Below are 16,749 nucleotides of genomic sequence, written 5' to 3' on the forward strand. Positions count from 1 at the left end.
CAACGTTTTTTAAAAAAAGTTTTCTATAAGCGGATATTTTGGTGGAAAAGACATCGTTTTTTTAAAAAACTGTTGTGTTTTAGGTGTCAAAGACAACGGTTTTATAAACCGTTGTCGATGAGCACGTTTTTTATTACCTACAACAACGGTTTTGGAAAATTGATGTTAAAAACAATTAAAAAACCAAAAAAAAAATAATTAAAAAAGGAAAAAAGGAGACTGAAGCCCGGCACAATCCAATATTTCCCAAATTCATTCCCGCTAAGGAAGAAGAAAACCCACCCCTACTCCTGTTGCCTTCTCCCTCACCTACGACAGCCTCCGGCGGGTGCCGCCCAGAAACACCGGACAAAAAGCGTCGAGCTCCTGAAGTTCTTCCCCAAGCCTTTGCACCTCTTTTCTATTGGCTGTGCGAGATTTGCGTTCGATTCAGGTTAGATTTGTGTTTGATTCTCTGTTATTTGTCTTGTATTGAGTAAGGAATTAAGTTTATGTGGAATCGATTCTTTGTTGTTTGTTCTTCCCCAAATTATTTGAGTTCGAAAAACCAAAAGTTTTTATTTGAATGTATGTTGAAAGAATTTGAACCGTGAAAGAATTTGAACCGTGAAAGAATTTTGTTGAATTGCTGTTGAAAGAATTCGAAAAACTCAATTCAAATTATTGTTGAAAGATATGCATCAGGGTCATTTTGTCATCTTTTTTCCGGGCCCGCGTAGGTAGGTGTTGGAAACCCAGAAACTGCTATTCAAGCCAATGGCTCAAGTCTAGTTCAAGAACAGGGAGTTTATGATACCATGTAAATTGGCCAGAAATTTTTGTTCAAGTCTATGGGAACGGAAAACACTTAAACGAGTAAACCACGTCACCAATAACTAAATAAAAATGAAAAGGCAGACGAGAAGAAAACAATGGAAAAAGAATGACAAACTTCCTTACAATGGCCATCCACAGATAAACTTCGAACACGAAAAGTCCGAAAGACAAAATTTCCTCGATCATCAAAGAAGAATAGGATTAATTCCAGTTTTACAGCTTATTTTACCTTTTTACAGAACATAAAGAGACGAATGACATTCACAATGCCCATCCTTACATCGCTCAGATTAGGTCAATAAAATGAAAGTTAATCAAAGAATGGATTTTTGAAACTCACATAGCACTGTTTGCTTGTAAATCTGGTGGAGAAATGCCATTGGGTCCACTTTCAGATATTGTATGGCATTTCTGTGCAACCTGAAGCAGTTGATTCACCTGCCGATACAAGTTTATTCCTTAAGCTCCCAAATATATTGTTTAACACATTAATTTCCAGATATAAACTAGTTGGATAAAGGACTGAAGCAGCCAAAATAATTAAGAACACAATTTTACCTGAGGGGCAACTAATCTACGAGGAATGAGTTCTTCGTGTTTACGTGCACAAAATTCCCAAGACAAAATCTGGAAAAAGTATAGATATTAATTTTTTCAGCATACATGATAACCCTACATGAGCACAAATCTGACAGTACTTTCAGTTTTTTAAAATTACCTTTAAATCAGGTGTGAAGAAAAAGCAAAGAGAAGAAACCATGTATCAACTAGGATTTTTTTAAAATTTATCATTCTAGATCATGTAGAAAGACATGTTCACATATTAGTTCAAAGGTATATGAAGAAAAACTACAAAATTGTTTATTAAAGTATTAGTTCAAAGGTATTAGCACAAATATGGGTTGTTCTTATTTGAAACCAAAGCTTGATTTTTTTAAAATCGTAATATTTTGATCGTTCTTGGGAAAAATATTATATATATATATATTTATATATATATATATATATATATTTATATATATATATATATATATATATATATATATATATATATATATATATATATATATATTGAATACTTTAGACGAGATACAGAGCTGTTGGAGCAGTGAAGAAATCTGTGGCCTTTACAATTTTGAAGCACCTGCTACCAAACTTGTATCAAAGTTTTTGTATCCCTCTCGATAATAGTGATCTGTCCTCTGAAATTTGCATTTCAATCTCTGATTTCTCCTGCTGAAATTTTACATAAGCATTTAGTACCATATTTTAATGTTTAAATAAAATGATATGTGGATTGAAGCTGGTCAATGGAACTGCATACTGTTATTATGCCATGGATTTCAGGTTTTGAGACAAAGCTATTCAACATAAATTAAGGGAGAAACATCAGAGGAACAAGAGTTACATAATTTACCAAATATGCCAACAAGAACAATTTATTAGGCTAGTGAGGTCCACCCAATATAATAATACAAGCCAAGGGGTCTATCTAATCATGGTTATAGTTGTATTTATTTATTATAATAATAATAATAACAACAACGATGGTCGTGGTTGCGACGAATCTATCAACCGACTTTACAGCTGACTTCAAGCCTTTAATAAGCAATGTCTTGCCTTGAAATTGTGGTAACAGTGATGTGTTCGCATGGTAATTACTTTAGTATGGGAAATACATGCTAACAGTGCACATCAATAAAAAATATACGTTAAAATATAAGAACACAAGGCCCTCATATTTCATTCCAATAGAAGTCTTTCCTCGTTGTCTTTCATTATTGTCTGGTTATTAGCTATGCAAAATCTAGAATTAAATATTTTGACTGTTTTGTTAATATTTGTTAGTTGTGTTTGTGTTAATATTTTGTTTTGTTATTTACAACTGTTTTGAAGGTGTTGACTCATTGTTGGTTGATTAGTTTTACCAAGAATGGACAAAGAATGGATGTTAAAGGATAGACTATCACATGAATATGAATTTGTAATAGAGTCTTTCTTGCAATTTGCAGTGAAAAATGCAAAGGATCCTGACACAATATCTTGCCCATGTACAAAATGTGGTAATCTAAAGAAGAGAAATATAGAAACTATAAGGGCACATATGTATTCTAATGGTATAGATTTGACATATCATACATGGATATGGCATGGGGAAAGATCTACGACAGGGAACTCAATTAATGCTAGTGATCGAGCCGGGCAAGATGGTCAAAAATCTTTTGATGAAGAACCGATAGATATGGTACATGATGCATATGATAGTTATGTTGGGAATCCAACCCAATTCAATCAGCTACTTGAAGATGCAGAGAAACCTTTGTATCCTGGATGCATTAAATTTACGAAGTTATCTGCACTTGTGAAATTATTCAACTTGAAGGCAAAATATAGTTGGAGTGATAAAAGTTTCACTGACCTACTCAGTTTGTTGGGAGAAATTCTTCCTGATGACAATGAATTGCCTTTATCTTTATACGATGCGAAGAGAAGCTTGTGTACATTAGGGATGAATTACGTGAAAATTCATGCTTGCTCTAATGACTGTATCTTATACCGAAAGGAGTATGCCAATTTGGTCAATTGCCCTACTTGCGGGATTTCACGGTGGAAGTTGGGCCAAAAAAATACGGTAAGGGAAGGAGTGTCTGCAAAGGTCCTGTGGTACTTCCCACCTATTCCTAGATTTCAAAGAATGTTTCGGAACAAGGAGATATCGAAGGATTTTACTTGGCATGCTGATAAAAGAATTCGTGATGGCTACTTACGTCATCCAGCCGATGCGCCATCTTGGAAATTAGTTGATCGCAAGTGGCCTGAGTTTGCTAATGAGTCAACAAATCTTAGATTGGCCATATCAGCTGACGGGATAAATCCCCATGGTTTGATGAGTTCTGCATACAGTTGTTGGCCAGTTTTAATGATCACTTACAATCTTCCTCCATGGTTGTGTATGAAGAGAAAATTTATGATGCTCACTTTGTTGATTCCTGGTCCCAAACAACCGGGAAATGATATTGATGTTGTAAGGACCGTGTATCGTATTATCGTAAATCTTATATGATTATCGATAATTCATGAATTTGATGTGTGATTATACATTTGATGTATATTATGATAATGAAATCGAGAAAATGAATATTGAATATGAATTGACGTTATATGAGTTGAGTGGATTGTTCGGACGCCAATTTAGTACAAATATGTATAATTGTACAGAACATGTGGCGCCCAGGCGGTAGAAAATGACCGCCCGAGCGCCAAGGTATGCAAGGTGAGTGTTCGGGCAGAACACTTCGCGCCCGAGCGGTAGTTTGTGACCGCCCGAGCGCGAAGCGAGTGGCATGGGACAGAACATGCCGCGCTCGAGCGGTAATGTTTGACCGCTCGAGCGCGGTACAAGCAACTCTCGGGGACAGAATGTCTCGCGCTCGGGCGCGAGAATTCTACCGCCCGAGCGCGAGAGCGGTGAGGATGAGAATCCTCTCTTTTCTCTTTCCTTCGCCATTTCTTATAAGATAACTTCGAGGGAAAGTTAGAGAATTCGATTTCTTTCGTCCGATTCAACTTTGAAACGTTGTCTAAACGTGAAACAAATTATAAATTTGTGATCGTCGTGTTGAGCGCTTCAGACTGAGGTAATTTTCTTCTAGTTTCAGCAGCTTTAAATATCAAAGTGCTGGAATAGCATGTATTTGAAGTTGAATTTCTGATATGTAGTAGAATAACCGACAATAAACTCGTATTCGAAGTCGGAATTGAATTATGATATGATTTGAATTTGATATGAATTTTTGAGGTTTCAAATAATATTTGAAACTCATATTAATGATTTTGGAGTATGTTATTGATTGGAATGAGTATGTGTAGTAGCCCGAATTCCAAATTGGGTAATTAACGGAGTAATGGTGATTAAGAAGGTTTAATGTGTAATTTTGACCGAGTCATGATCGGACGGACCGAAGATGGTTCGGAAGCACCGAAGAGTTCGGAAGGTCCGAAGTGGGTTCGATGGATCCGATCATGAGGTGTCAAGAGCAGCTGGACACGTGCATGTTCGGACGGTCCGAAGTGTATGATCGGAGGATCCGATCATGAGCTGTCAAGAGCCAATGGACACGTAGCGTTCGGACGTTCCGAAGTGTTGTTCGGAGGATCCGAACATGGCCTATAAATAGTGCTCGAATTCCTCATTTTGGTATTGCCATTTCTTGAGATTGAGTCTTTAGTGAGAGATTTGGAAGGTTCCAGGGTTAAGTTGTTGGTCGAGCGATAGCCAGGAGCTGCCAGGAGTGGTAGCGTAGCGACGTCTGAGTTTCAAGGCAATCGACATCAAAGGGCTGTCGACGGACGAAGGTAAACCCTAAACCTTTGGTAGTACTAGGGAGTACTGGTTTTGCTAGTTGAGCATGGTAGTATTGATTGAGTATGCTTTTGATGCGTAGGCTTGTTCTAGACCTGATTAGCGGTGTTGCGTAAGGATAGGCTTGCTGTGATAGAGGTACGAAAGTACTATCCGAGATATCCTGGTTGAGTATACATTCATATATGTGTTGCATGAGTATTTGCTGCATTGATATATGTCATATGATGCATGCTATTATGTCACGTTTATTACTGCACGTTGCATTTCATGTTGAGCCGTATTCTCCTTCGAGATAACCTTTACTGTTGAGCTGTATCTCTTTCGAGATAAGCTATATCTTGGGGCCGCTCAGCCCTGTCTTGTGGACGCATGGACACCGAGAGTACACAGTGGCCGACGGGTCGGGAGGGCTTCGGTGGTCCGGGACATTTTTAGGTCCACGTCTGTCTTGTAGTGGATGCAGTGACCCAGAGGTGTACCGCGCGGCACTATCCACTTGGCGCCTCTAGACTGAGCATTGTTGAGATCCTTTTGTGACTCCTGTTTCTTGACTACCCCGGTATCATGATCATAGCATGTGCATTTCATATAGGTCTGTATACTCATACTTTTGTACTGGGCGTTCTTATCGCTCACGTCCTCGGTTTTGTTTATTGTTGGACACCCCATTCCCACGGGGCAGGCCTCAGGTTGGACAGCTCAGGAGGAGCAGGAGGAGGACGTTGAGTATCTGGTTGGTTTAGTTTATCGGTATTGTTTTGATTCGATATGGTTGTATTGGGTATTTTATTTTGAGTTATTCTAGATTTCGATTGGGTTGTATAACCATTATTTTGTTGTTGACTATTTTCCGCTGTTATCTCTGATTATTGTTAATTAGGTTAATTGCATGCTTAGTTCTTGATTAGTAGGTGATTCTGGAACGGGTCACTACATTTATGGTATCAGAGCATGCATACGATTTTGGGATATAGATTTCTGTTTTGGGATTTCCGTTGACCAATTTACTAGTTCCCCATTCTATTGTTGTAGCAATGGCTGACCACTTTGGTGACGAGAGTAGTCAGGGGAGTGTAGGTCGATGAGGTGATCAGGACGATAGTAGACGTCATCGTGAGCATCGTCATCGTCGGGATGGTCCTAGGCGTTTTGATTTGCATCGTTTTATTCAGATGGGGCCTAAGCCTTTAGTTGGTGGTGAGACTCCCGATGATGCTGAGGATTTGGTTAGAGCGCATGGAGAGTTGTTTCGTTTTGTTCATCCTCTAAGCTTGATTTCGAGGACGAAATCGTTTTAAGGGGGGGAGAATGTAGTAGCCCGAATTCCAAATTGGGTAATTAACGGAGTAATGGTGATTAAGAAGGTTTAATGTGTAATTTTGACCGAGTCATGATCGGACGGACCGAAGATGGTTCGGAAGCACCGAAGAGTTCGGAAGGTCCGAAGTGGGTTCGATGGATCCGATCATGAGGTGTCAAGAGCAGCTGGACACGTGCATGTTCGGACGGTCCGAAGTGTATGATCGGAGGATCCGATCATGAGCTGTCAAGAGCCAATGGACACGTAGCGTTCGGACGTTCCGAAGTGTTGTTCGGAGGATCCGAACATGGCCTATAAATAGTGCTCGAATTCCTCATTTTGGTATTGCCATTTCTTGAGATTGAGTCTTTAGTGAGAGATTTGGAAGGTTCCAGGGTTAAGTTGTTGGTCGAGCGATAGCCAGGAGCTGCCAGGAGTGGTAGCGTAGCGACGTCTGAGTTTCAAGGCAATCGACATCAAAGGGCTGTCGACGGACGAAGGTAAACCCTAAACCTTTGGTAGTACTAGGGAGTACTGATTTTGCTAGTTGAGCATGGTAGTATTGATTGAGTATGCTTTTGATGCGTAGGCTTGTTCTAGACCTGATTAGCGGTGTTGCGTAAGGATAGGCTTGCTGTGATAGAGGTACGAAAGTACTATCCGAGATATCCTGGTTGAGTATACATTCATATATGTGTTGCATGAGTATTTGCTGCATTGATATATGTCATATGATGCATGCTATTATGTCACGTTTATTACTGCACGTTGCATTTCATGTTGAGCCGTATTCTCCTTCGAGATAGCCTTTACTGTTGAGCTGTATCTCTTTCGAGATAAGCTATATCTTGGGGCCGCTCAGCCCTGTCTTGTGGACGCATGGACACCGAGAGTACACAGTGGCCGACGGGTCGGGAGGGCTTCGGTGGTCCGGGACATTTTTAGGTCCACGTCTGTCTTGTAGTGGATGCAGTGACCCAGAGGTGTACCGCGCGGCACTATCCACTTGGCGCCTCTAGACTGAGCATTGTTGAGATCCTTTTGTGACTCCTGTTTCTTGACTACCCCGGTATCATGATCATAGCATGTGCATTTCATATAGGTCTGTATACTCATACTTTTGTACTGGGCGTTCTTATCGCTCACGTCCTCGGTTTTGTTTATTCTTGGACACCCCATTCCCACGGGGCAGGCCTCAGGTTGGACAGCTCAGGAGGAGCAGGAGGAGGACGTTGAGTATCTGGTTGGTTTAGTTTATCGGTATTGTTTTGATTCGATATGGTTGTATTGGGTATTTTATTTTGAGTTATTCTAGATTTCGATTGGGTTGTATAACCATTATTTTGTTGTTGACTATTTTCCGCTGTTATCTCTGATTATTGTTAATTAGGTTAATTGCATGCTTAGTTCTTGATTAGTAGGTGATTCTGGAACGGGTCACTACAGTATGTTATTGATGTAGATAAAGTATTATACTGATATCTTCAAACTACATCAACTGGAACGAAGAATTGAGGTATGTTGCGACCGGGTAACATACGACATGTATCTGTATTATATGATATATGATTGGATGGATTGGATTGGATTGGAATACGTGTCTATGTGCCTATTGGATGATTTGATGTGGCATACATGACATTGAGATTTGAGTATCGATGTACAAAATAAATGTTTTGTTAACACACATCATTTTATGCATACATCGATACATGACATGCACGTTGAGCTATGATCCTTGGATACCCTGATATGATTTGATTGGATTCCGGGGTTTGTGAACACAATCGCTATGCCGGTATTATATGACCTGTAAAGCATAGAAAATTGTGGCCCCATATGATTGGATATGAGATGTGGGATTGATGGCGGTTCGTCGACGCTATCATATGTGTATTCCCATATCGGCCGGTGTGCCAGCTCGAGCATTGATTTGATTTGATAGCGATTCGATTGATTCTGACATGTGCTCAGTGGATGGGCATTTGACTGATACCTCCACGACATACATGCATTGCATACCATATATCATTGTTTAGATATCTGTGGTATATATGATTGGTTGTTCCATACGGAGCTTTGCTCACCCCCAAGGGGGGCTGTTGTTGTCTTTGTGTGTGGACAATGGCAGGTACTCCAGGATATCAGGAGACCAGAGAAGGTACTTCTGGAGGGAGCCACAGCTTGGGCTGAGGTTTTATGTTTATGTCTTGTTCCCAGTATATATGTATATGTATCTATATACCGGGGCATGTCCCGAGGATATGAGTTGTTTGTATATGATTGGTTTTGATTTCGTGTGGGCATGTTTTATGATTTGAGATTAAATACTATTTTTAGTATTATAAATCTAGAAGAGATGTTTTGGGCTCGTCGTAAAAGAAATTTAAACCCGTTTTCCGCTGTGATTAATTAACCCTAATCAGATTGCATTGTAATAACGATTAGGAGCTAAGGGCCCCACAGATGTTTACTTAGCACCTCTGATTGATGACTTAAAATGCTTATGGGATACAGGCATTGAAACATATGATGCATATCGACAAGAAACTTTCTCACTTAGAGCTGTATTACTATGGATGATTAATGACTTTCCTGCATATGGGAACCTGTCAGGATGTGTTGTGAAAGGATATCATGCATGTCCTATTGGTGGTGAAGAAACCTATTCAACAAGATTGAAGCATAGTAGGAAAATGTCATATACAGGCCATAGAAGGTTTCTACCTGCAACTCATCCTTATCGACGACAAAGAAAGGCATTTAACGGGAACCAAGAATTCAACCCCACACCAAAACCATTGAGTGGCCATGAAGTTTTGGAAAGAGTTGAAAGAATTAATTGTCGTTGGGGAAAAAGTACAGGGGTGCTTAAGTCGAACAAGGATGAGATAAAATCTTGCTGGAAAAAGAAATCAATATTCTTTGAACTTGAGTATTGGGAACATCTACATGTTCGACATGTTCTTGATGTCATGCACATTGAAAAAAATGTATGTGAAAGTCTCATTGGTACGTTACTTGACATTCCTGGAAAAACAAAGGATGGAGTAGCCGCGAGATTAGACCTTGTGGAAATGAATGTGCGGACAGAGTTAGCACCAAATATGGGGCAGAAGAGAACATATTTGCCAGCAGCATGTTATACACTTAGTAAGGATGAAAAAAGAAAGATTTTGAATACTTTGGCTGGAATACAAGTTCCTGCATGTTACTCATCCAATGTTAGAAGCCTTATATCGATGAAGGAATTGAGACTTGTTGGCCTTAAGTCACACGATTACCACACTTTAATACAACAACTGCTTCCAGTGGCCATTCGTGGTGTCTTGCCCAAACATGTCAGAGACACTATCACTCGATTGTGTTTCTTCTTCAATGTGTTATGTAATAAAGTGATAGATGTGTCAAAGTTGGATGAAATGCAAAGAGAGATTGTGACGATATTGTGTTTACTTGAAAAGTATTTTCCACCTTCATTTTTTGACATAATGATTCATCTGACTGTTCATCTTGTGCGGGAGGTGAAATTGTGTGGACCGGTTTGGTATAGGTACATGTACCCGTTTGAAAGATACATGAAGATTTTGAAAGGTTATGTGCGAAATCGCAATCGACCTGAAGGTTGTATAGCTGAATGTGATATTGCTGAAGAGGCTGTTGAATTTTGCTCAGACTATCTGTCTAGTGTGCACACAATTGGGATCCCATCAAGTCATCGACAAATAGAACTTACGAAGCCTTTATCTGGTGCAGTAGTGCACTCCGCTTGTCACGATGAGTTGCAGCAAGCACATCGTTATGTATTGGAAAATGATGTTGAGATTGATCTTTATATCAAGTAATTTTTCCAAATTATTAATACTTTCACGCGCTTTGCTTCCATTCTATTTGTTTATTTATTTTAATAATAATTTTTTTTAGGCAACACATGGAGTATTTGATCGCAAGATTTCCTCATAGGGCTAAGTCGAAGAAGTGGTTACAAGATGAGCATAACCGAACATTTATTATTTGGTTGCGTGATCGTGTAAGTTCCTTATGTATTACGTATTTTCATACATTCTTCGGTTCGATTTATGCAAGACTAATAATTTATCACATACAAAAATATAGGTTGCACATGTAGTTGAACATTCAACACATCAAGTATCAGAAAGATTAAAGTGGATAGCGCGCGGACCTAGCAAGCAAGTCTTAAAGTACTCTGGTTATTTGATTGATGGGGTTACTTACGCTACAAAAGAGCGTGATGATGTACGAGTTATTCAGAACTCTGGAGTTAGCTTAGTTGCAAAGACAATGCAAGTTGCTAGTACAAAGGATAAAAATCCTATTGTGACAGATATGATTTTTTATGGAGTTATAGAGAAAATATGGTTACTTGATTACCACAAATTTCAAATTCCAATGTTTAAGTGTAAATGGGTGGAAAATAATGGTGGTATCACCATAGATGATCTTGGGTTCACGTTGATAAACCTCAATAGAATTGGATTCAAATCTGACTCTTTCATCTTGGCTAGTCAAGCAAAGCAAGTATTTTACATTGAAAATCCTGAAGATCCTTTATGGAGTATTGTACATGCAACACCAAGTAGGGAGTATTTTGAATACATAAAGGGTGACGAGTGTGAAGACACTATTCTCCACTATCAATGTTTTAGCAGAGGCTTGCCATCAATGGATGTTGACGGAGCAGAAGATAATGAACCACCATGCGTTCGTGAAGACTGTGATGGGACTTGGGTTAACAATATTTAATTAATGATTTGTTATCTTGCTTTCGACTATTGATTTGTTACGTTGCTTTTTACTATTGATTTCTTATCTTGTCTTCGTTTTTATCGTGTTGTTGTGGGTTCTCAATGTGTTTTTTGGTCATCATTTGCATGTTTAATTACAAACTTTTGTTCAGTATATTATATGTTGTACTTGTTTCTTTAGTGTTGTAATATAAAAGTTGCATAGATTCTATTTTTTGGAACAGTGGTGCAATGTGTTTTCGAAGTTCTCAATGTTGTAGTTTCCATAGTAAGCATATTATTTTTCAAAATTATGGCTGTAAATTCTGCCTACAAATTATGTTACATATATCAATTGTTAACTCCATTTTTTTTTTGTCAACAGATTTGTGGACTAGATGGCATCCAATACCAACCTTAAGTCTGCTGGCACTTGAGAAAGCTTGGAATGCAACACAAATTTGGAATCAACAGATACCGAAACCACAAGAAATTCTAGAGGTCGGACACAAATGGATAAGCTTGCTAGACAAAGGGTTCAAGGAATTAGAAAGCATGTTACATTCAATAAACTGGGACAACCAATAGGAGAAGTTGCTGTTTAAATGCAAAGTTATATTGGCGTACTTTCTCGAGAAAAAATTAGGATTAGTTACAAAAATTGGAAGCGGGTTCCAACTGATGTCAAAGAATTGATATGGGAATCGTTTAATGTAAGTAAGTTGTCATGTTTTTATAGCTATAATATTTAGATTATATGGTACATATAATGTTATTAATTTATCTTTTGAACTTATTACCATTTTTTTATTTACAGTTGACGTACAATGTTGACACAACATGGAAGAAGGGCTGTTTGAAATCAGCAAATAACAAGTGGCGTCAATACAAAACTCATCTCACTCGAACATTCATTTTAAGCAAGCTTGACAAGCCAGAAGAGTTGAACGAGCCACCTACTGGCTATGGAATTAGCAAAGATGATTGGAGTTCTTTTGTCATTAATCGCATGTCAGACGACTTCATTGTAAGATTCTTAATTTATTCTTTCAAAATTAGTCTACCATAATTCATTCTTTATATTGAAATTTGATTTTGGACTTTCTCAAATAACTAGAGACTAAGTGATCAACAAAAAGAGAGAAGAAAGATGAATATATACCCTCATAGGCTTGCACGTAAAGGATATGCACGCTTTGCCGAAGAAATAGTAAGTCAACCAATTGAGAATTTTATTTTTTGATGTTTTTAAATCTCTTTATTTGATAAGTTTGATAAGTTACTAATTTCTTATTGTAGGCTGCTGAATTATGTGACGATGATGAGATCAATAGAGCTATTATTTGGAAGAAAGGACGACTCAACAAAGAAGGGAGATTTGAAGGCGATGATTTGACGGAAAGAGTGGATAAGATTGTAAGGCAAATGAAAATAAGTCAACCAATAATTTTATTGCAACTGTACTCATTCAATAAAAAAATGTTTTAAATATTACAGGATGCTTATATACAAGAAAAACAGGAGCGTAAGCTGAAAATTGAAGGGCCAAAAGATGGTATACTTACAAAAGCACTTGAGACTGAAGAACATGCTGGGCGTGTGAGAGGCATTGGAGGGCATATCACTCCAACGATCTACTTCAATGTTGGTAGAAACTGGAAGGGTTCTGATGTAAGCACTGAGCACAAAAGGGAGTTGATGGAAGCAAAGAAGAAAATTTCAGAACAAGATGCACGTATCAAAAAACTTGAAGCAATTATGTATAAAAATGGTGCATGTGACATGTCGATCGATGACAAAGGCAGTTGCTCTGAGAAGTTAAATCAAATGAATGAAAGCGACATGAAACATGATGATGTGGAGCTGCAAATTGTTAGCAAATTTGATGTTTTACAGGTATGACAGTAGCTGTAGGCAAAGTAATAACAACGTAACATAGAGTAAGTAAAATTTATCGAAATGCCTATTTTTTTTTAGGGTAAACAAGTTGCATTGACAGTGGAAGGTAGCAAAAATATTGTTGCATATGGTACAGTTGTCTGTGTCAAAGGAGAAGATAAAATGATCCATGGTGTTCCGTTACCCCATAACTGCATACGGGTTTCCATTGATGAAGCAGTGGACAAATCAACACCTTTGCTAGTTCCGATTCCTAGTGAATGTGAAACTATTGGTGATGCCGTGGGAACACTTGTGGTTTGGCCAGAACACTTTATAGTAAAATCCAATGAGGTACATGTTATATTCGATGGAAAATTAAATTGACTAAAAAGTTTCTTATTAATTCTATCTAGCATGTTTATATTTGCAATTACCAGAATTTCGAAAAGAAGACAATTGAACAGTCAATGAAGAAACATCATTTGTCAGCAAGTGTCCCAAGATCATTACATATGCTGTATTGTTATAGTAAGCGTGCTCTTGATGAAGGAAGATACATATCAATGATTTTAGATCATGATGTATTCGGCGATGATTACAAACTTATTCTGCACCTTGACGACATCATTCCTTTGTATCATTTGGACCCAATTTCGGCCAATTGTTTAGTTGGCTACATATGGTAAGTGATTTGATTTGAGTTATAAACACAAATATTTTGCAAAAACAGTTGTTCTACTTTCATTATAATGAAACCGGAATCTGATTTGTTGTAACAGAAAATTTTGTGCCACCATTCTGTCTTGTTTACATTATTGTTTTGTATGCTACTTATGTTTTAAATGTCAGGCATCTTCACAAAAATCTATTGAAAGATAAAAAGATGGAGAAATTCAGATTTGTCAATCCACATAGCATTCCATATGTGTCAAAACAATGTGCACAGGACAAAACAGGTAAGCTTGAAAAGTTGAACCACAATGCAAGTGTTGTAGCAGATAGGCTCAGTGGTGCATCAGTGGATCAATTAGTTTTTGTGCCATGTAATATCGGGTCAGTACGAATTGCAATCTCACTTTCAATCGCTTTATTTCGACAATTTATTGCATTTTATGCACTGACTATGTGTTTCTGCATAGTTTTCATTGGATCCTCGTTGTCATTGAACCTTACAAGGAGGTTATTTATTTGTTGGATTCTCTGTATCATCGTATCCGCGATCAGGAATTGAAATATGTGATGGAAATGTGAGTTTGTATTCTTTTTTTATTAAGAATTTAAATTTAGTCAATAAACAACTCATAATAATTATTGTTATTGTATGGAGGGCCTTGAGATTGTTTAATTCAAACAAGGGAAGGAAAGGCAGGAAAAATACTTTGTGGGAAGTGGTAAAGGTATGTGTAATTATGTTAAACAGTAATTTTAATGCTTATATTTTTAATTAACCATTTGTTTCTAATTACCATAGGCTCCTCGACAACCAGATGCAAAACAATGTGGTTATTATGTAATGAGATTTATGAGACAAATTATTGAAGAGATTGCGACTATCGAGAGAGATTCACTACGATCAATAGTAAAATTATATTGCTTCTTTGAAAATTTACATCATCAATTTCAACATTTTGAAAATTCAGTAATTATTGTTTTTTTAGTAACATAATTTGTATGTGTGTTCACAGTTCACAAAATCGGAGTACTCTCGGGAAGAAATCGATGAGGTGCGTTCTGAGTTGGCAGAATGTATACAGGATCATATTTATGAGTAGGTATGGAACGCTTCCCTCCATAATTCTGTTTCTCTTTTCATTTAACAATTGTTTGCTTTAAGTAAATGAACATTTGTAAACTTTGAAAATTATAACTCCTTCATTTCCAGGGAATTGCTGTTGTTGTGCTGTTGAGACATTTCGGATATTTTTGTTGGTAAGTACTAAATAACTGCATCTTCAGTCATTTGCCGAGGACATAACCCGTGTATGTGTGGTGTGATACTTGATTGATATATTTTTTTTTGGAATGATCGAGCTTGGCCGGCTCTGCATGCGATTTGTTTTATGTTTGAATCGATGGACTTCATTTTCGAGTATACAGTTGTTATGTTGTTTTGATTTTTGTCGGGATGTCCTATTTACGGGGAGGTCATGCCGAAATTTCTAGAAAAGTAAATCAAAATATTTATACCATTATGAAATCCTTCTTTATGTTGCTGAATTAAAACCTAACCAAATATGTTTGAGATAGTGCATGGAAATCTATGTGTTTTTGTTTTTGCATCAGCTGTGTTTGTTTTGTTTTTGAGCTCAGCTAAATATTCGAAAAAATATAACCATGCTTTTTGTTTTTCAAAACAGGATATGTTCGAAATGATAGACACTTTGCAGCTTCGGTAGACGGAGAAAGAAAGCTTCATCAAAATATGCACCTTTAGTTATATCTAGTGTTTTTGGTGTTGTAAACTTATTTTCGATACAATATTATGGATTATGGTACGTTGATGTGGGCACAATTTATGTTTTACTTTTGGACTGAATATTTTGAGGATGATTGTATCTTTTTAGTTTTTATTAGTTCTAATTTCAGGATTTTTTAATTTGTGTTTTTATATAATTATTAATTAATTAGTTCATTGTATATAAAATGTGAAAAACAACAGTTTTTAAAAATTTAACGGCAACAATTATAAAATGATGAAAAATTGACAACGGTTTTTATTCGTTGCATAAATGTTGTTGTAAAACACAAACGAAAACGTTTTTTATCCATTGTCAAACTGTTGTTGTAAATTCAAAACAACAACGTTTTTAATTTGTTGCAGAAACGTTGTTGTAGCTCATATACCACAACGGTTTTTAAGCGTTATAAAAACGTTTTCGTATCTCATATCACACAACATTTAAAAACAATGTAAAACCGTTGTCTTTGTTAACTAAGACAACGGATTTTATACGTTGTCGTTGTTTTGACTTTTAACAACACTGCTTACAACATCACTTTTTCACCTTAAAAGACAACGGATAAAATCCGTTGTCATTCAGCGTTTTTCTTCTAGTGTATGATCAGAGATATGACTGAAAAAGTGAAATTGGTTCAGAAGAAAATGAGGGCAGCCCAGGACAGACAAGCCAAATATGCCAACCTTCGACGTAGACCGTTGGTATTTGAGGCAGGAGACCGAGTGTTCCTGAAGATTTCACCTTTCAGGGGTGTTGTCCGATTTAGAAAGAAAAGGAAGTTGTCTCCACGATACGTCGGTCCTTATGAGATTCTCGAGAAGGTAGGAGATCGTGCCTATCGACTAGCATTGCCGCCTTCTTTATCTGGAATACATGATGTCTTTCATGTATCGATGCTGCGGAAATATCTCCCTGATGATTCTCACGTGATTCAACCAGACGATACCGAGCTGGACGAGACATTGAGTTATGTCGAGAAATCGATTCGGATTATCGATCGTAAAGAAAAACAGCTCAGAACAAAGACGATTCCTCTTGTGAAAGTTCAGTGGACTCGTCATGGTATCGAAGAAGCTACTTGGGAGACTGAGTCTGATATGAGACAAGAATTCCCAGCATTATTTCACTGATGTAAATTTGCTTATACAGTTCTTGTATATATACTCCTTGTTAATACAAATA

At 37.4% G+C, this 16,749-nt stretch overlaps 2 protein-coding genes and 1 long non-coding RNA gene across 3 annotated transcripts; 2 read left to right on the forward strand and 1 right to left on the reverse strand.

Annotated features, from left to right (window-relative positions):
• Window positions 1–779: 779 nt before the first annotated feature.
• Window positions 780–1,564, reverse strand: LOC140831807 (uncharacterized). The gene is made up of 3 exons (XR_012117953.1): window positions 1,535–1,564; window positions 1,375–1,443; window positions 780–1,254 (listed from the first exon to the last, which is right to left on the reverse strand). It is a non-coding gene; the product is annotated as an uncharacterized lncRNA (long non-coding RNA).
• A 1,185-nt stretch (window positions 1,565–2,749) lies between these two features.
• LOC140831834 (uncharacterized) lies at window positions 2,750–11,246 on the forward strand. The gene is made up of 4 exons (XM_073195560.1): window positions 2,750–3,767; window positions 9,000–10,323; window positions 10,407–10,512; window positions 10,599–11,246. The coding sequence occupies exons 1-4, from the start codon at window positions 2,750–2,752 to the stop codon at window positions 11,244–11,246; spliced, it is 3,096 nt and encodes a 1,031-aa protein (XP_073051661.1).
• Window positions 11,247–11,811: 565 nt separating this feature from the next.
• On the forward strand, window positions 11,812–15,750 carry LOC140831808 (uncharacterized). Its single transcript, XM_073195546.1, has 13 exons — window positions 11,812–11,940; window positions 12,045–12,254; window positions 12,345–12,437; window positions 12,527–12,643; window positions 12,725–13,123; window positions 13,205–13,790; window positions 13,958–14,161; window positions 14,248–14,355; window positions 14,436–14,505; window positions 14,580–14,687; window positions 14,794–14,880; window positions 14,991–15,037; window positions 15,466–15,750. Exons 1-6 carry the CDS (start codon window positions 11,833–11,835, stop codon window positions 13,490–13,492), a joined length of 1,215 nt encoding a protein of 404 aa, XP_073051647.1. The 5' UTR covers window positions 11,812–11,832; the 3' UTR covers window positions 13,493–13,790; window positions 13,958–14,161; window positions 14,248–14,355; window positions 14,436–14,505; window positions 14,580–14,687; window positions 14,794–14,880; window positions 14,991–15,037; window positions 15,466–15,750.
• The last annotated feature ends 999 nt before the right edge of the window (window positions 15,751–16,749 follow it).

The sequence above is a fragment of the Primulina eburnea genome, chromosome 5 (genome assembly GCF_022965805.1).
Source record: "Primulina eburnea isolate SZY01 chromosome 5, ASM2296580v1, whole genome shotgun sequence".
Taxonomy (NCBI): domain Eukaryota; kingdom Viridiplantae; phylum Streptophyta; class Magnoliopsida; order Lamiales; family Gesneriaceae; genus Primulina; species Primulina eburnea.